The sequence below is a fragment of the Bufo bufo genome, chromosome 3 (genome assembly GCF_905171765.1).
Source record: "Bufo bufo chromosome 3, aBufBuf1.1, whole genome shotgun sequence".
In the NCBI taxonomy this organism is placed as follows: Eukaryota; Metazoa; Chordata; class Amphibia; order Anura; family Bufonidae; genus Bufo; species Bufo bufo.
Genome location: NC_053391.1, coordinates 210,983,795 through 211,004,288, shown reverse-complemented (window position 1 = coordinate 211,004,288; position 20,494 = coordinate 210,983,795). Strand labels below are relative to the sequence as shown.

General features: G+C 44.1%; 1 protein-coding gene across 2 annotated transcripts in view; it reads left to right on the top strand.

Moving 5' to 3' along the window:
* The window catches only part of RSBN1 (round spermatid basic protein 1), a 44,263-nt gene extending 24,749 nt beyond the window's left edge, over positions 1-19,514 (top strand). The window contains exons 4-8 of one of the 2 annotated variants that reach the window (XR_005777511.1): positions 5-147; positions 3,511-3,678; positions 3,885-3,993; positions 6,395-7,000; positions 19,505-19,514. Coding sequence is in view for 1 of the 2 variants with exons in the window: in XM_040423903.1 (XP_040279837.1) it covers positions 5-147; positions 3,511-3,678; positions 3,885-3,993; positions 6,395-6,790 (816 nt within the window). In the remaining variant the exon portion in view is untranslated. Of the gene's footprint in view, positions 1-4; positions 148-3,510; positions 3,679-3,884; positions 3,994-6,394; positions 7,363-19,504 lie in introns of those variants that run through there. The other variant, XM_040423903.1, reaches the window with a different exon arrangement.
* Positions 19,515-20,494: the final 980 nt, after the last annotated feature.

Here is a 20,494-nt window from a genome sequence, read left to right as displayed (position 1 = left end):
GCAGATGACTTTGCCTTGGGGGACAATGTCTACACTTAAGCTCCAGTGCAGATCGCAAAGTGATGATGGCCCAATCATGTGGGTGAGACCAGGAGAGCAAATGATCCCTACAGCAGACATGCCAAAGTCCCCTTTCAAAAGGAGAAGGTACAAGCTTAAATACATTACAAGTAGTCTGGGGTATAGAGATATTGGAATTGTTCCATTAATAACGTTTTTAGTTTTGTTCAGTAGCTTACTGTTTTAACCCCTTTAAACCTTGTACACCTTTGGGAGCAATTTATTTTTATTATTGCATTGTACTCATTTTGAGATAAAAATCGTTGTTTTAATTGGTCTGTAATGAAAAATTTTGGGGGCCATTTAGGAAGACCGGCGTTTTAGACTCTTGTCTTAAGGCCTCTGCGCTGGCGGAGGGTGGCCAAAGTTATGTAGAGGCGCCGGCCCCTTCATAACTCCACCATCGGTCTAAATGTCTTACATTTGGACCATTTTCTACTCTGCCCACCACACCCTCCTCCTTTTTTTTTTTTTTTAGACCTAGCGCGTGTGTGGAAGAGTTGCAGATTTCAGCGCCTGTTGCACTGCAATCTGCGCCTGGCGTACGCCTAATAGGCATATTTCAGGTTAATAAATGACCCCTTTTGAATCCATGTCTCTGCAGTCTTGCATCTCTCTAATAGCAGGATCTGAATTTTCACTCTGTTCCTTCAGGCAGCTCATTATAGCTCAATTCCTTTCTTATTGATACGAATGTGGCTAAGAGCTATTACACTGTCAGATGGCCATTTACACACACAGATCTTTTGTTATACACAATAACTATTGGTCTGATTGGACAGAAATTGGTCCAGTGATCTGTTGGTGTAATACAGCCCTCAAGTAAGTGTTTCTAACCTTTTTTTAAATAATTTGATGACTGGCACAAAACGAACATAAAAAGTACAATTCACACAGCTAGACAGTTAACTCTGACAGAACGGCTCAATATTTTATAGCCCATAATGAGTAAAATGCAATAAAAAAAAAATTTGCCCCTGAAGGTGTACATAGCCTTTAAGTACTGGGCCCACTTTCGTTTTTTACCTCCCCACACTCCAAATCCATAACTTTTTAACTTTTTTTCTTTTCCCCCCCTATATGAGGACTTATTTTTTGCAGGATAAGTTGTGTTTTTTTTGGGTTTTAATATTATGGCTTTCACAGTTTTTTGCGGACTAACTGTATTAAAATTTTTTATTTTTTTTTACTGGTAACACTTTTGGGGTGTGTGCAACTTTTTGATCACTATTAGGCCTCTTGCACACGACCGTATGGCTTTCAGTAATTGGTGGTCTGCAAAAAACAGATCCGCAAATAGGGATGACTTCCGTGTGCATTCTGTTTTTTGCAGAACGGAACAGCTGGCCCCTGATAGAACATGTCCTATTATTGTCCGCATAACGGACAAGGATAGTACTGTTCTATCTTTAAACGGAAATAGAAGGCATACTGAGTACCTTCCGTGTTTTTTTTTTTTTGTTTTCTTGCGGATCCAGTGATCGATTGGTTCCGTATACGGAACGTAATCGGGGGAGAAAAAAAAACTTTTGTGTGCAACAGTCCTTACTCAGGTGACCAAATAATGGCATGCACATGACTGTATCCATTATGTTGGCTGTAAATAGTGTATTTGTAAAATAAATACAAATACAGTTGTGTGTTGTGTTTTTTTTTTTTTTTTTTTTTTTTTGGGACTTCAGTGGGTCTATGATCCCTGTGCTTTCCTCATCCGTGTCCATTCTGCAAACAGAACATGTCCTATATTTGGCCACAAAATGGGTCCTCAAAGTACAGATGCAACACGGTCAGGTTCTGCAGTTTGCGGACTGTAACACTGATCTGCTAGTGTGCATGAGGCCTCAGTAGTGAACATCGCATCCAGGTGTTGAGACAGATGGAGGGGGCTTCCTCTGTCATCATGAGTGTCACAGATGGGGACCACTCTGTCCCATGACACGGGTTGCAATTCAGATGATTGATCTATTTCAGGCATGTTCAACCTGCGGCCTTCCAGCTTTTGTAAAACTACAACTCCCACAATGCCCTGCTGATAGCTGTAGGCTGTTCGGGCATGCTGGGAGTTGTAGTTTTGCAACAGCTGGAGGGCTGCAGGTTGAGCATGCCTGATCTATTTCATGCACTCGGTCTCACGTGCCCCTACACATAGTCCATAGATTGAGCATAGATCTCACCCCAACACGCTGCTACCATCTGTATTTAAAAGGCCAATTACGGTAATTAGGGGCTCAAAGAAAACCCCACAGTGCCTAACTTGCAAGCCACACTAATAGCAAATTCACGGTAACTCAAACTGCACTTACTGTGCTTGTTCCGGGCACAAGGCAAAACCATTAAAGATATGCTTTAATGTACTAAAATTGTACAAAGGCTTTGTCACCTGGATCAAAATTACGTTGTGATGACGCTGACAAAAACGATACCATTCTTTCTGCTGTCAATGGCCCGGTGGTGGAGAAAAATTGACTTTAAAAAAATATGCAAAAGAAGTATTCGAGCTCCAGGAAGTGGGCTTATGTGGTTTGAGCACCGCTCCAGCGACGCCTCTGGTGCTCTGACACCCCTCCGCTGTAGTTCACGCCCCTGCCTTTAGATTGACAGCACTAGACAAAAAGGTTCTTAATACTTAGAAAATTGCTTGATAACAGTCGGTTCTGGGGATAGGAAAATGTGGAACACAACCCAATGTTGATCGGATCCGCAAATTGTGTCGACGAAAGGTTGAAAATACCCCATGGATATCCAAGGCACAACATTTTTTAATAAGTGCCGGCCAGCAGCAAGACGTACAGAAGCTTCCGAGTGTCCGGCACTCCGCCATTTCCATAACTCCCATACCTGGGAATGGGAGCTATGCAAACAGCATATGTGCACCCAAAATGGAGCCATTAAAAGATACAACTCATCCGTTAAATGGCTAGATAAGTAAAAAAAAAATGCAAACATAAACGGAAAAAAATTCATGTGGTCACTTACTACTTAGGCCTCTTTCACACTACCGTATGGCTATTTCAGTGTTTTGTGGTGCGTTTTTCACGGATCCGTTCCGTTTTTTTTGTTTCCGTTGTGCTTCCGTTTTTCCATATGGCATATACAGTTTACAGTAATTACATAGAACGAATTGGGCTGGGCATAACATTTTCAATAGATGGTTCTGCAAAAAACGGAACGGATACGGAAGACATACGGATGCATTTCCGTATGCATTCCGTTTTTTTTGCGGACCCATTGACTTTATATTTGCGGCCAAATATAGGACATGTTCTATCTTTCAACGGAACGGAAATACGGAAACTGAATGCATACGGAGTACATTCTGGTTTTTTTCTGCGGACCCGTTGAAATGAATGTTTCCGTATACGGAACGCAAAAAAGGCCCGCAAAATGGAAACAAAAAAACGGTAGTGTGAAAGAGGCCGTTAATATTTTTCTCACTTTGTATAATTGCAGGACTATGAATGAGATAAAGAATCTATCGTACTTGCCACGCACTAGTGAGCCCAGGGAAGTTCTTTTCGAGGACCGAACAAGAGCTCATGCCGATCATGTTGGTCAAGGTTTCGACTGGGAGAGTACGGCTGCAGTAGGGGTTCTGAAGGCCGTCCAGTTTGGAGAATGGTAGGCTCACATTTTAATACAGGAATACCATGCTACTTATGTTTCATAAAATAGGGACAGTGTTTGTGTCTGAAACTATTTTTTGGGGAAAAAAATATTTGAAAAAGCCAAGAATAGTACAAGTTCCTGTATAAAATATTGTAAATGGCTATAAAGTTACTCTACAGTGGAAAGCAGTTCTTAGTGTATCATTGTCCCATCCTTAGGAGCGATCAGCCTCGCATAACCAAAGATGTGGTCTGCTTCCACGCAGAGGACTTCTCCCACGTTGTGCAGAGGTTACAGCTAGATCTCCATGAGCCTCCCGTTTCCCAGGTAATTATTTCATACCCTTAAGTTTCCTTGGCTGTCTTACATTGAAGCCCAGACATGTATTCTTCTCACAAAGACACCCTGTATTTTAAAAATCTCCTAAAACCCCCTACGAAGTCTTGGAATAAAAAAACATGATCTACTTCCCGTTTGTGCAGCACTGATCTGGACTGTTTGCTTACAAACCGCAGCGGTGATGTGCTTGGATACAGCATGTAACTTGCCGCAGCTAATCACTGTCCTCAGCAGTGGTGCAGTCTAGAGCTGAGGACAGTAATTGGCTGCAGCAGTGAGGTGTCGAATCCAGGCCAGTCACTGACCTGCTGACAACAGTGACTATCTGCAGCAGTCACTTGCCTATTCCAGGCGCATCACCACTACAGTCGTTCAGCTGTTTTGAGAAGGCAGCGGCGTTCCTGTGAATGCTGCAGCCTTCTCGCAGCTTACCAAGCACATCGCCGTACATAGTATAGTGGCTGTGCTTGGTATTCTGCTCATCTCCATTCACTTGAATGGGGCTGAGCTGCTCCTAGGCCACGTGACCCATGAATGTGTCGTCACTCGGCCAAGGAAAAGCAGAGAGAACGTGGTGGCGCTCAAACAGCTGAAAAACAGATAAAGGTGTTTTCTGAGATTTTCATATTTTTAAGAATCTGGCCTGTGATCAGCTGATCACCATGGGTCCAACTTCCTAAAGGGGCTTTCCACAATTTAAAAATCGATGGCTTAACCTCAAGATATGTCATGAATATTTGATCAACCCCTCCAGGACCCCCACCGATCAGCTGTTTGATGGACGTGATGAAAACATGACCTTTTGTGTAGCTCAGTCCAGTTCAAGTGAATGGAATTGAGCTGCAGTACAAAGCACAGCTGCCTTACAGTATACAGCATGGGGATGTGTGGAGTCTATCGATGACCTGTTTAATTTTCTCCTTTTAACGTTTAGTTTTTACTAGGGATCGACCGATAATGATTTTTATATTTTTTTTTAGAGCCAATAATTTATACCAATATTTTATATTTCCATAATATATATTATATAAGTTGGTAGTCACTGAGGTGGTGGAAATTTGCATTTAGCGCTTGTATATTATAAATGTAAATGATAAATTAATAAAGCCCTTAGTTGGTAGTCAATTTATAATTTACATTTATAATATACTAGTGCCAAATGCCAATTTCCACACCATCACCCCATTCCCCCCCCTCCTCACTGACTTTATTAAACCCTATCAGACCTCAGATGAATAAAATAAAAAAACTCCTCAACTCTCCTGCGCTATGGCTCCTCTTCATCTCCGGGTCCGGCATCTCGCTCCCCTATCTTCTCTGGCCCGCGCTGCACTGTCACCTGACAGCGTGCAGCGTCAGGGCATAGTGCGTCCGGACGCTGTACAGGGTCAGGACAGTGCAGCGCGGGCCCCATAAAAGAAGACCAAGGAGAGTGAGTATCGGAAGCGCTTGCTGCGCGGCTTCCCCGCTCCCGGCACCCGATGCATACTAGTGCGCGCTTCCATAATGGAAGCGCTCACTAGTATTCGCTTTATACGCATTATCGGTATATCTGCAAGGTTAGATACCGATAATGTACAAAATCCTGAATACCGGACGATAATATCAGTACTTCCGATAATCGGTCGATCCTTAGTTTTTACCCTCTTGGTATGTTCACATGGCTTTTTTTTGCCATGGAACATTGGCGCTGAAATTTCGCTGGCAGCCATGTGGTTTCTGCCTCAATTCTTTAAAGGGAACCTGTCACCGGGATTTTGGGTATAGAGCTGAGGACATGGGTTGCTAGATGGCCGCTAGCACATCCGCAATACCCAGTCCCCATAGCTCTGTGTGCTTTTATTGTGTATAAAAAACTATTTGATACGTATGCAAATTAACCGGAGATGAGTCAGAGCTTGAAAATATGACTCTTCTCTGGTCACACAAGTAAGATATGACTCTTATGTTAATTTACATATGTATCAAATCAGTTTTTTTTACACAATAAAAGCACACAGAGCTATGGGGACTGGGTATTGCGGATGTGCTAGCGGCCATCTAGCAACCCATGTCCTCAGCTCTAGACACAAAATCCCAGTGACAGGTTCCCTTTAAATGGGAGGCAGCTCTGAGGATCATGTAGCAATGGCTTATATCCATGGCTGTGCCGCGTAGCGACATATCCATTCTTGCCGTGGCTTTAAGCTACCACTCTGTGATCCTCAGCGCTGCCTATAATTTATAAGGAACAGGATGCAGAAACGCTGCAGCGGGATTTTGGCTAAATGCCGGCACCGCTGTCAGCAGTGGCCCCCTGCCTTTTCAGTCTAGATTCTGAATGTGTGGTTTTTTTTTTTTTTGTTTTTTTTTAATATATATATATATATTTTTTTTTTTTTACCTACAGTGTGTTCAGTGGGTGGATGAAGCGAAGCTCAATCAGATGCGTCGAGAAGGCATCCGTTATGCTCGGATCCAGTTGTGTGATAATGACATTTATTTCATCCCCCGCAATGTCATTCACCAATTTAAGACTGTGTCAGCAGTGTGCAGCCTGGCCTGGCACATACGCTTGAAGCAATACAGCTCCAACGAAGAAAAAACAGAACCTGTAGGAACGGACGACAGCTCTGAAGTTAAACCTCCTGAGGATATTCCGACCATTGTCAAAAGGGAAGCGGAGGAAACTCCTCTCTCTGCACCAACACAAGGACCTTTTGTAGCACCACTCCTCCCATCACAGAGGCTGGACATCCAGCCGTCACCGACACAAACGCCTAATACATATCGCTCAGATTTGTAGATAAAGTATTCTGAAGATTTTTTATTTTTATTTTATTTTATTGTGTTTCTTAAACCTATTTTTTAAAACTTTTGATGTGAAGGTATAGTTTTATAACAGACTGACTTTATTCCTGTAATTTCCAAATAACTCCAATACTGGTTTCATAAACCTTGTATCTAGGTTTCTTATCGCTGACACGGCCAGCCGGGACAACACTGCTGGCAAAAAGTATGTTATGTGTACAAAAAGAACTTTCTACATTTTGATGTTGTTTCAATATACCTTGTGTGGCAGGGATAGGAGTCTCACAAACGTATTTTTCTTTTTTTCTTTTTTTTTTTTTTTTTTAACGCTTGGGATAAATAAGCACTTTGTAAATGTGGTTAGTTGACATTATGAAATAAACCGCATTTGTAGTTTTAACTTTTTTTTTTTTTTTTTCTAAAATTATGACCAGGCTAAATATTAGCTGGATAGTTCAGTCATATACCAGTTAATATAACAACTGGTCTGACTTCTTTATTTTTTTTTTATATTTTTTTTTTTTTACAAAAATGATCTCAGAAGGATTTTATTTTATATATTTATTCTCCTCTTTTAAAGGGCTTCTGTCACCCCACTAAACTCATATTTTTTTTGTATACTTATAATTTCTATCCTGCAATATATCTATACATTGTTATTAATAATTTTCGTTCAGTAGATATGTCAAAAAACATACTTTTATAATATGCTAATTCCCTGTCTACTTGCTGGTAGCAGCCGCAAAAAAACCGCCCCCTCCTCCTGGTTCGATCTCCTCCTCTGACTGGCCCTGTCAGCATTTCAAAAATCGCGCGCCTGTGTTGATTCGGCGCAGGCGCTCTGAGATAAGGAGGCTCGCCTCCTCAGTGCGCCTGCGCCGATGACGTCACCGAAAGAGGATGTCATCGGCACAGGCGCACTGAGGGAGTGCTGAGGAGACTAGCCTCCTTATCTCAGAGCGCCTGCGCCAAATCAACACAGGTGCGCGATTTTTGAAATGCTGACAGGGCCAGTCAGAGGAGGAGATCGCGGCTGGCCCTGTCAATAAACAGGAGGAGGGGGCGGTTTTTTGCGGCTGCTACCAGCAAGTAGACTCCCTACTTGCTGGTAGACAGGTAATTAGCATATTATAAAAGTAGGTTTTTTGACATATCTACTGAACGAAAATGATTAATAACATAATGTATAGATATAATCCCTATCCTGCGATATAAGTACACAAAAAAAAATGAGTTTAGTGGGGTGACAGAAGCCCTTTAATTTGGGTTTTCTTTATTTCTATATTTTGCGCTTTTTGACTTTTTATAATATATTTTTATTTATTTTTTTGATCGAGGACATACTCGTCAGATTCCAGCACTTACCATTTGGTATTTTCATATTTTTAAATTCCATTTAAACAAAACGAATGGAATAGAATTTTAAAAAGCGGTGGGGTCTATGGGTCCTGATTTATTTCTTAGCCTAGCTACACGTTAAAAGGATTGGTCAATTGGTCCATTCAAGCAACTAGTGTTCTAATGTTGGCTGCAAAAGTGAACTTAACTTTTTTTTTTTTTTACACTATATACTGTTGTAAAGTTTTTTTGGTTATTTCATTGGTATTAGAGACTTCAGCAGAATAAAAGGGTTTCTGGACTTTAATGCTAAGCTTTTTAATGCAGTGACTTACTAAGAATAATCATGCTGTAAGCAATGTTCACACCAATCCTGGATTACTATGAGGTTAACTGTGTACAGACGTTGCCTGGAATGGCATTGTGGTGCCATTATTGTACTATGTAGGACGGGTGCAGTTTACTGTTTCAAAGTCTCCAGGTACCGGTGTGTTTTTTTTTATTTTTATTTATTCTCACCGATGATGGCTTCTATTTGAATTGTTTGAGCATCTTGTTCTTCCATGTTAAGTACTCTCTTATTTATGGCTTGTGCCTGTGACCTGGCTCCTGATTTTTGTTAAAACGTACCTTCCATGGGTCTCTGGCAATCAGTAGCACACTTGGAACAATGAACTCTTTAGTCCAGTACTGGTGGAGATCGAAGGTAGCAAACTCCACATTGCTGTTCTTATACAGATATTTCCTCACCAGCTCCACAATTGTGAACCACTAAAATGCCTCATGCACCCTGTTGGCGTTTCTATAAGAGCCTTGTATGTATTTTTAATAACCTATGTATAAAAAAAAAAATATCAAGTGGGTGGCGCTGTTTTTGTCTCTTGAAATATAACCAGCTGTGTAGGAACTTTATATACAGTATGACAAATCCTAAGAGTTTGAATAAAAAACTAATTCTGATAATAGCCTTCAGGGTTATAAGCATACACTTCAGTAATGTGTTGCAATACAATGCAGGTCAAGTGAGCCACTTTCTGTTGTATGATTTTAAAAAAAAACAAAAACCTTTTTTTTAATAGTTATCACCGTGGCAGTAGCAAAAATTGATTTTATGATTGTATAAAAGATAAAGCCAAATAGATTTTGAGCATATGGTTCTTAAATGAGCTTTATTTTAATTTTGAATTAAATGGATTATTGTAAATTCTCCGCTTGTCCGAACTCATAATTTTTGTAGGTACCCTTGGAGGAGTGCGGTACGTTTTGTGAAGCAGGGAACTTCTATTGCTATTGTACTTGCGTTTTCACATGTGTTTGTGGGACACAGGTTGATCGTTGGCAAAATTACGTGTGACACTAGAATGTATTTGTGGCCCGCAGAAGAAGAGCAAGAAATTGACTGGTGTGACAACCAGGGGCGGGCTGCAAAAAAACAAAACGAAGTGGCCCTATGTTATGGTCCAAATTGACAGAAGGCGGGGTAACAGAAGTAAGCGGAGCCAGCAATACCACAGTGCAGAACAAAATACTGCCCCAGTAGAACCAGATACCCCAGAGCGTCACAGCCAGAAAGGAAAAAAAAAAACTCCTTCTCCTGCTGCAATTGGCCAGCCGGAGAAGTATGGCCGTTTCCTCCTCCCTGTACCGATGGTATAGATTAGCATACAGGGCGGGAAACCAGAACGGGGTAAACGGAGCAACCCATCGGGGGAAAAAAATATGTGATATCACATCTCCTCAATATGCCCTACACTGCCAGGTACTTATATTGTAATGTCAGGACCGGTGAAAGTTCCTCTTTAATACAGGGCACTTACTAATGTATTGTGATTTGTCCATGTTATTACACTGCTCAAAAAAATAAAGGGAACACTCAAACAACACAATGTAACTCCAAGTCAATCACACTTCTGTAAAATCAAACTGTCCACTTAGGAAGCAACACTGAGTGACAATCAATTTCACATGCTGTTGTGCAAATGGGATAGACAACAGGTGGAAATTATAGGCAATTAGCAAGACACCCCCAATAAAGGAGTGGTTCTTGAGGTGGTGACCACAGACCACTTCTCAGTTCCTATGCTTCCTGGCTGATGTTTTGGTCACTTTTGAATGCTGGCGGTGCTTTCACTCTACTGGTAGCATGAGACGGAGTCTACAACCCACACAAGTGGCTCAGGTAGTGCAGCTTATCCATGATGGCACATCAATGCGAGCTGTGGCAAGGTTTGCTGTGTCTGTCAGCGTAGTGTCCAGATCATGGAGGCGCTACCAGGAGACAGGTCAGTACATCAGGAGACGTGGAGGAGGTCGTAGGAGGGCAACAACCCAGCAGCAGGATCGATACCTTCGCCTTTGTGCAAGGAGGAGCACTGCCAGAGCCCTGCAAAATGACCTCCAGCAGGCCACAAATGTGCATGTGTCTGCTCAAACGGTCAGAAACAGACTCCATGAGGGCCCGACGTCCACAGGTGGGGGTTGTGCTTACAGCCCACCACCGTGCAGGACGTTTGGCATTTGCCAGAGAACACCAAGATTGGCAAATTCACCACTGGCACCCTGTGCTCTTCACAGATGAAAGCAGGGTCACACTGAGCACATGTGACAGACGTGACAGAGTCTTGAGACGCCGTGGAGAACGTTCTGCTGCCTGCAACATCCTCCAGCATGACCGGTTTGGCATTGGGTCAGTAATGGTGTGGGGTGGCATTTCTTTGGAGGGCCGCACAGCCCTCCATGTGCTCGCCAGAGGTAGCCTGACTGCCATTAGGTACCGAGATGAGATCCTCAGACCCCTTGTGAGACCATATGCTGGTGCGGTTGGCCCTGGGTTCCTCCTAATGCAAGACAATGCTAGACCTCATGTGGCTGGAGTGTGTCAGCAGTTCCTGCAAGACTAAGGCATTGATGCTATGGACTGGCCCGCCCGTTCCCCAGACCTGAATCATATTGAGCACATCTGGGACATCATGTCTCACTCTATCCACCAATGTCACGTTGCACCACAGACTGTCCAGGAGTTGGCAGATGCTTTAGTCCAGGTCTGGGAGGAGATCCCTCAGGAGACCGTCCGCCACCTCATCAGGAGCATGCACAGGCGTTGTAGGGAGGTCATACAGGCACGTGGAGGCCACACACACTACTGAGCCTCATTTTGACTTGTTTTAAGGACATTACATCAAAGTTGGATCAGCCTGTAGTGTGTTTTTCCACTTTAATTTTGAGTGTGACTCCAAATCCAGACCTCCATGGGTTGAAAAATTTGATTTCCATTTTTACATTTTTGTGTGATTTTGTTGTCAGCACATTCAACTATGTAAAGAACAAAGTATTTCAGAAGAATATTTAATTAATTCAGATCTAGGATGTGTTATTTTTGTGTTCCCTTTTATTTTTTTGAGCAGTGTATTATTCTCACTTAAATAGCGCTGACATATTCCGCAGCGCTCTACAGACCTTAGCATCCCGATTACCTCCCTTGCTGGCTACATTTCTCGCTCGTATCATTGGGGGACACAGGACCGTGGGTATAGCTGCTATAGCTGCTGTTTTCCTTTTTTTACAGGTAGGGGGAAACAGGGCCACCTAGCCTCCCTGTTCTGGAAAAAAAAAAAAAAAGCCCAGGGCAGCCTAGAAGTCACCTGGATCCGCGCCCCCTTCCTTGCCAGCTCTCTGCCATTTCGGTGCCAGCAGCTGAGGAGGTCACCCTGCTGGTTCCCACAAGAGGGGGTGAAGAGGATCAAGATGAGGTGAGTATGGTAATCACAGGGTAAGTATAATGTATAATCCACTCCACCGTCCCCACTCTCCCCTCCCTCCATCCATCCATCCTCCGTCTTTAGTCTGGATTAATCTTTTTATTTAACAGACCTCTCCTCGCTCCCCACTCCTTCCCTCTGTGGCCCGGCGCCGCTGTTTCCACAGCGCTGGCATCCCCTCCATTGGCGGCCATGCATCTAGCCTCTGGGCATCGTGTATCCCCAGCTTTGCGACCTACTAGGCTGCACTTTCCATGCGCCCTGATGTCCTTCTGAAGCTCCGCCCCCAGTTTTATGCTTGCTATATTGCTATAGATTTGTGGCATAGTGGTCGGCTGTGGAGATGCTCCATATGCACCAGCAGAGGCGTAGTTTTGCCCCACTTCCCCCTTACCAAGTCCACTGGCATGGTCTTGATTCACTTCCATACAGTGCCTTGCAAAAGTATTCATGCCCCCTTGACTTTTTTCGTATTTTGGTGCCTCGCAACCTGGAATTAACATGGATTGTTTGAGTATTTGCATCATTTAATTTACAGAACATGCCCACAACTTTGAAGAGGTTTTTATTGTGAAGCAAACAACAAATAGGACAAAAAAAAACTGAAACTCAATGTGTATAACTATTCACCCCCCTAAAGTCAATACTTTTGTAGAGCCACCCTTTGCGGCAATCACAGCTCCAAGTCTCTTTGGATAAGTTTCTATGAGCTTGCCGCGAATTACCACTGGGATTTTTTTCCCATTCCTTCTTGTAAAACCACTCCAGCTCCTTCAAGTTGGATGGTTTGTGCTTCTGAACAGCAATCTTTAAGTCTGACCACAGATTTTTCATTGGATTGAGATCTGGGCTTTGACTAGGCCATTCCAACACATTTACATGTTTCCCCTTAACCGCCTAACGCAGGATTGCGTTCCGGAGGCGGTCAATTCATTCCTCCTTGACGCGCCGATGCGTCATCTTGCGAGACGCAAGATAACGCTCACAGCCGGCCCGCGCATGCGCATCGCGGGCCGGCAAAAGTTAAAGGACAAGTTTGTCATCAGCCTGCCAGCCAATGATCGTCGCTGGCAGGCTGATGATTTTCAAAAAAAAAAAAATCACAAGCCATATAACACCTTATATTTATAAATATAATGTGTTAAATGGCTTCTGTGCTCCTCTGCTGGTCCTTTTCGTCGGTTGGTCTCAGCAGAGGAGTACACATCACTGTGAGTACACACCAAACACTTCACTTAGCCCCAGATCACCCCCCATCACCCCAATTAATGCAGCGTACTCAAGTTAGGTGTAGAAATGTTCCTGGGTGTTGTAGTGCAATAGACACTAACCTGAGACGGCTGACTCTCTGCAAGGGCAGGTGATGATGAGAAATGTTCGTGACGCCAGTGCCAATTAAACGGTGGCACGCCGTTTGCTGATAGCAGGAATAATTGAGGAACCACGTGATGTTAAAGCAGAACTCAAACTTTAGTAGTCATCATATAGGGACATTAACGGAAACGCAGTTCCTTTGCAGACAGTTGATTTTCAATACAGTTGATGCAGGCAATATATGTATAGCAAGGTGACTTCAGAGTGTTAAACACAGGACTTGCAGTACAGGCAGCTTGCACTCTATTCCTGACTGATCCTGGAACATAGAAAATCTTCTCCAAGGCCCAATACCCTAGCTCTGGCGTATATCCTTGGTTTTATCTTTATCAAGTACCTCCTCTGTTGTCTTGAGTACCTCTTGCTTTCCTTGACATGCCTCTGTCTCTCTCTCAGCTTCCTCTGGCTCTAGAAACTTCTGAACTCCTAGGCTGTTTAACAGTGGTCTTCCTGCTTCTGCATATATAAATTCAGGAGGGGAACCTTCTCCTTGGATCTGAAACCCGGTTACAGGGACTGCAATACCCTCTCCTGGTCCGCAGGCTTCAGGCCTGGACTTGTCTCTGACATAGTCTAAGCTCCAACTTCAGACTACAGGCTGCAGCTTTAGACTCCCACTTAAGACTGACTTTCCTTTCCCTGACTGGGCCTTATATAAACTAGGGCTCCCTAGCTCCCTCTAGTGACTAAGAGCTGAAATGACACCCCTAGCAGGCCTGTACATGCAAGTTTCACAGTAACAGGGAAATACATAGCATTACATTACATGACATTTTATAAAGATGACATATACCAACTTCCCCATAAATAAGGGGGGGGACGACAGCACACCAAGTGACCCTTTTGTAGTGACGGGCATTACAGTCCCCGTACACTACAATTAACCCCTTGATCGCCCCTGTCAATCACCTAGTGAAAGGGAAAAAAGTGATCAGTGTAAACTGTCACTTTTTTTTTCCCCACTGGTATTGACTGTTCGGTTTTAGGATAGTTTAGGCCCCTTTGTTAGGTGGTTAGCGCCCAGCCCACCGCACCGCTGTCACTGATTCACTGATTAGCGTATCGCTAATCAGCATTTGTACTTTTATAGTATCTGTAAGTGATCAGAACTGATCAGTCAGATCTATAATAGTGTTAGTGTCACCTTAGCTCGCCCTCCACCCAAAACGCAGAGCTTGCCCGATCAGGCCTGATCGGTCGCACACGCATGCGTTCACCCACGCCCGCCCCGCCGCAGTGACAAAAAAAACCATTTTTTTTTATCACTGCACAATCCCTTTACAAGCGCTGCAGCGATAAAAAAAATCTGTTTTGATATTTTTTATCAATCGCAGCGGCTTCCGGTACTTCGCTAGCCGCCTATTTGTAAGACAGGCTTGCTTTTTTTCTTGGGTAGTCTCAGGGAATACCCCTAAATTTAGTAGTCCAAATGTCAAACAGGGGGTATTCTTCTGAAGAGGCCTACAGGATTCTGACCCAGTCGGATGAGGAATGGGAACCCTCATCTGACGAATCTAGCGGGTCAGAATATGAACCTGTAGAAAACAGTGACAGTCTGACCCAAAGTTCGGACGAGGAGGTTGAGGTCCCTGATAGCACCAGGCGTACCCGGCCCTGTATTGCTAGACCACAGGTTGCGCAGGATCCGCTTCAAGGGCAGCAGAGTGGGGCTGGCGCTGTCGGATTATGTGGTGAGGCATACACCAGCAGCGCAGCCCATCCTGGACCTAGTACCAGCACTGCCATACAACATGGTGAAGTGGCGAGCACCAGAAGGGCAGTTGAAGCTGGTACGGTGGCACGTGCATTAGTTCCCCCGTCGCAGCCACCGCACAGACAGGCCCGTAGAGCCCCTAGAGTCCCTGAGGTGCTGGCAAACCCTGATTGGCAGCCCCCAACTTCAGCCGCACCAATAGTTCCCCCTTTCACCGCCCAGTCTGGAGTTCGGGTTGCGACAGCTGAGATCGGTTCGGCACTGGGATTTTTTGAGCTGTTCTTGACTGCGGAGCTCTTGGACTTAGTCGTGGCAGAAACAAATCGGTATGCCACTCAATTTATAGCCGCCAACCCGGGAAGCTTTTATGCCCAGTCTTTCCGTTGGAAACCCGTCCAAGTTTCCGAAATTTAAAATTTTTCTGGGCTTTCTCCTCAACATGGGCATGAATTGCGGTCATATTGGTCCATGAACCCAATTCATCACATGCCCATGTTCTCTGCTGCCATGTCCAGGATATGATTTGAGACCATCCTGCGTTTCCTGCACTTTAGCGACAACAGCACCTCTCGTCCCAGAGGCCACCCACTTTTTGACCGGCTCCACAAAATTCGGCTCCTCATAGACCACTTCAACACCAAATTTGCAGATTTGTATACCCCTAAGCAAAACATCTGCATAGACGAGTCCCTTATACATTTTACCGGGCGCCTTGGCTTCAAACAATACATCCCAAGCAAGCGCGCCCGGTATGGGATCAAATTGTATAAGCTCTGTGAAAGGGCCACAGGCTATACCCACAAATTTCGGATCTTTGAGGGTAAAGATCAGACCCTGGAGCCGGTCGGTTGCCCTGACTACCTGGGGAGCAGTGGGAAGACAGTCTGGGACTTGGTGTCACCCTTATTTGGCAAGTGGTACCATCTTTATGTGTACAATTTCTACACAAGCGTGCCCCTCTTCAGCCATTTGTTCCTAGAACAGATTGGCTGTGTGGCACCGCGCGACCTATTCGCCGGGGCTTCCCCCAACAGCTCGTTACCACCCGTCTTGCAAGGGGGGAGAGGGCTGCCTTGTGTAACGAAGAACTGCTCGTGGTGAAATAGAGAGACAAGCGTGACGTTTACATGCTCTCCTCCATTCACGCAGACATGACAATACAAATAGAATGGGCAACCAGTGTCATTGAAAAGCCCCTTTCAGTCCACGACTATAATTTGCTCATGGGAGGGGTGGACTTCAATGACCAGATGTTGGCTCCTTATTTAGTGTCCCGCCGCACCAGACGCTGTATAAGAAGGTGTCTGTATATTTAATTCAATTGGCTGCCTATAATAGTTTTGTTCTCTACAGTAAGGCTGGGAGAACAGGATCCTTCCTCAAATTTCAGGAAGAGATCATCGAGAACCTCCTGTATCCAGGAGGTTCCGTGGCCCCAACCTCCAGTGTAGTGAGCCGTCTACACGAGCGACATTTCCCCAGTGTTGTTGCTGGTAGCTCAACCCAACCGTCACCCCGAAAAAGATGTCGTGTCTGTAGCAGGAGTGGAATAAGGCGTGACACCCGCTATTTCTGCCCTGACCACCCTGCCCTATGCTTAGGGGAGTGTTTCCGATAATACCACACACAGGTACACTTAGCATAGGGATTGCGTTCCACAGGACAGGCACACAGGGCTATTAGGGCCCTTTCACTCACAGCTGCTGCAAACCTCTCCTTTCACCTGGGACAAAGTGCATAATTTACTTCACCACATCTCTGGGCGATTTGCGCTTTGCACATTGTCCCATGGGGAAGGAGAGGTTTGTCCTATAAAGGTAAAAAAAAATAAAAAAATCACCGGTAAGCAAAAAAGTTAATGTTCTATTCAAATGTTATAAAAACGTAATTTTAATAAATTTATTGCGTTGCGGCCTGTTTTTTTTTTTTTTTTTTACCTTCTAGGTGGACCAACCGATCGACTAGCTGCAGCACTGATGTGCATTCTGACAGAAGCATTGCGCTGCTGTCAGATTACACAAAAGTCGGTGTATGCGGCGCTGCAAGACGAGATTTCTCCTCTGCAGTAAAAGATATGTTTGCATATGAGCTGAGGGGCGCGGTGTTCATATGCTTTGGCAAACACTTTGTATATAAAAAAAATAAAAAATCCTGGCAATGATTTATTCATCCACATCTATTGATGTGAATGGAGAAATCGGGTTTGCCAGGGCATACGAGCTGAGTGGGTTTGGATGTTGAGCGGAGATTTTTTCATCCACATTGATCGATGCGAATGAAGAAATCTGTGCCTTTCATTTTTTCTTTCAGCCCAGAGGCTGAACGGGAAAAAAAAAAATCTCATTACCCGTATGCTCAATATAAGGAAAATAGCAGAAACTCCTAATGCTGTCCATACATGTAATGATTGTGGAGACCCTCAAATGCCAGGGCAGTACAAACACCCCACAAATGACCCCATTTTGGAAAGAAGACACCCCAAGGTATTCGCTGAGGGGCATATTGAGTCCATTAAAGATTGAAATTTTTGTCCCAAGTTAGCGGAAAGGGAAACTTTGTGAGAAAAAACAAAAAAAAAATCAATTTCCGCTAACGTGTGCAAAAAAAAAAATCTTCTAAGAACTCGCCATGCCCCTCATTGAATACCTTGGGGTGTCTTCTTTCCAAAATGGGGTCACATGTGGGGTATTTATACTGCCCTGGCATTTTAGGGGCCCTAAAGCGTGGGAAGAAGTCTGGGATCCAAATGTCTAAAAATGCCCTCCTAAAAGGAATTTGGGCCCCTTTGCGCATCTAGGCTGCAAAAAAGTGTCACACATGTGGTATCTCCGTACTCAGGAGAAGTTGGGTAATGTGTTTTGGGGTGTCATTTTACATATACGCATGCTGGGTGAGATAAATATCTCTGTCAAATGCCAACTTTGTATAAAAAGTTCTCCTGAGTATGGCGATGCCACATGTGTGACACTTTTTTTGCAGCCTAGGTGGGCAAGGGGGCCAACATTCCAAAGAGCACCTTTAGGATTTCACAGGGCATTTTTTACACATTTTGATTTCAAACTACTTCTCACGCATTAGGGCCCCTAAAATGCCAGGGCAGTAGTATAACTACCCCACAAGTGACCCCATTTTGGAAAGAAGACACCCCAAGGTATTTTGTGATAGGCATAGTGAGTTCATGGAAGTTTTTATTTTTTGTCACAAGTTAGTGGAATATGAGACTTTGTAAGAAAAAAAATTAAATAAAAAATCACCATTTTCCGCTAACTTGTGACAAAAAATAAAAAGTTCTATGAACTCACTATGCCTATCAGCAAATACCTTAGGGTGTCTACTTTCCAAAATGGGGTCATTTGTGGGGTTTTCCTACTGTCTGGGCATTGTAGAACCTCAGGAAACATGACAGGTGCTCAGAAAGTCAGAGCTGCTTCAAAAAGCGGAAATTCATATTTTTGTACCATAGTTTGTAAACGCTATAACTTTTACCCAAACCATTTTTTTTTTTTACCCAAACATTTTTTTTTTTATCAAAGACATGTAGAACAATAAATTTAGAGAAAAATTTAAATAGAAATGTAGTTTTATTAGAAAAATTTTACAACTGAAAGTGAAAAATGTCATTTTTTTTTTGCAAAAAAATCGGTAAATTTAGATTAATAACCAAAAAAGTTAAAATGTCAGCAGCAATGAAATACCACCAAATGAAAGCTCTATTAGTGAGAAGAAAAGGAGGTAAAATTCATTTGGGTGGTAATTTGCATGACCGAGCAATAAACCGTGAAAATAGTGTAGTGCAGAATTGTAAAAAGTGGTCTGGTCTTCAAGGGTGTTTAAGCTAGGGGAGCTGAGGTGGTTAAAGGGTTTGTCAACTGAAGCGATGTGCTAATGTCAGCTGAACATAACTATATTAGTGCCATCTCACTGCCTGAAGCCTTTATTGAGAAAAACAAACTTTTGCAATATGCTAATTAGCCTCTAGGAGCAGGGGGGCGTTGCACCTGCTCCTAGAGGCTCCGTTTGCCTGCCTCTTTTCACGCCCTTCTCTTGATTGACAGGGCCAGGGCAGCGCTGCTCTCCTCCCGCCGGCTGTCTCTACTAAGAAAATCTCGCGCCTGCGCTTCCCCGTTCAGTATTCCGCGCAGTGAGGGAAGGACGCTCGGCAGCTGCTGTCTTCCTCACTGTGCCTGCGCTGAATACATCACAGTGAAGAAGCCGGCTGCCGGAGAACGTCCTTCCCTGCCTTCGCCGAATACTGAACGGGGCGGCCAGGCGTGAGATTTTCTTAGTAGACACGGCCGGCGGGAGGAGAGCAGCACTGGCTTGGCCCTGTCAATCGGGATAAGAAGAGCGCCCCGCTCCTAGAGGCTAATTAGCATATTATAAAAGTTTGTTTTTCTCAATAAAGGCTTCAGGCAGTGAGATGGCACTAATATAGTTATGTACAGCTGACATTAGCGATGTGCTAATGTCAGCCAGCTTAATACCTATTTTTCAGGTGACAGTAAGGGTTACTGTATTGCTTTAGAAGTGTGTTTGGGGTCATTGTCCTGCTGGAAGGTGAACCTTCGTCCTAGCCTCAAGTCACGCACAGAGTGGTACAGGTTTTGCTCAAGAATATTCCTGTATTTAGCACCATTCATCTTCCCCTCAACTCTGACCAGTTTCCCAGTCCCGGCTGCTAAAAAACATCCCCACAGTATGATGCTGCCACCGCCATGTTTCACTGTGGGAATGGTGCTATTTGGGTGATGTGATGTGTTGGGTTTGCGCCAGACATAGTGTTTTCTTTGGCCAAAAAGTTCAATTCAAGGGTCCGTTCACACGTCAGTAGGATGGGTCCGCATCCATTCTGCAATTCTGCGGAACGTGTGCGGACCTATTCATTCTTAATGGGGGACGGAAAGGATGCGGACAGCATACATTGTACTGTCTGCATCCCCATTTCCGGTCCGCGGCTCCTGAAAAAAATAGAACATGTCCTATTCTTGTCCGCAATAGCGGACAAGAATAGGCATTTCTATAGGGGTGCCGGCCCGGTGTATTGCGGATCCGCAATACACTACGGACTTGTGAATGTCCTCCATACATTTTGGGAGTCTCCCACATGCCTTTTTGCAAACTCACAATGTGCCTTTTTGTTTTTAGCTAAAAGTAATGGCTTTCTTCTGGCCACTCTGCCATAAAGTGTACAGCTTATTGTCGTCCTATGTACAGATACTCCAGTCTCTGCTGTGGAACTCTGCATCTCCTCCAGGGTTACCTTAGGTCTCTGTGCTGCCTCTCTGATTAATGCCCTCCTTGCCCGGTCCGTGAGTTTAGGTGGGTGGCCATCTCTTGGCAGGTTTGCTGTTGTGCCATGTTCTTTCCATTTGGTTATGATAGATTTGATGGTGCTTCTGGGGATCATCAAATATTTGGATATTTTTTTTTATAACCTACCCCTGACTTGTACTTCTCAACAACATTGTCCGTTACTTGTTTGGAGAGTTCCTTGGTCTTCATGGCAGTGTTTGGT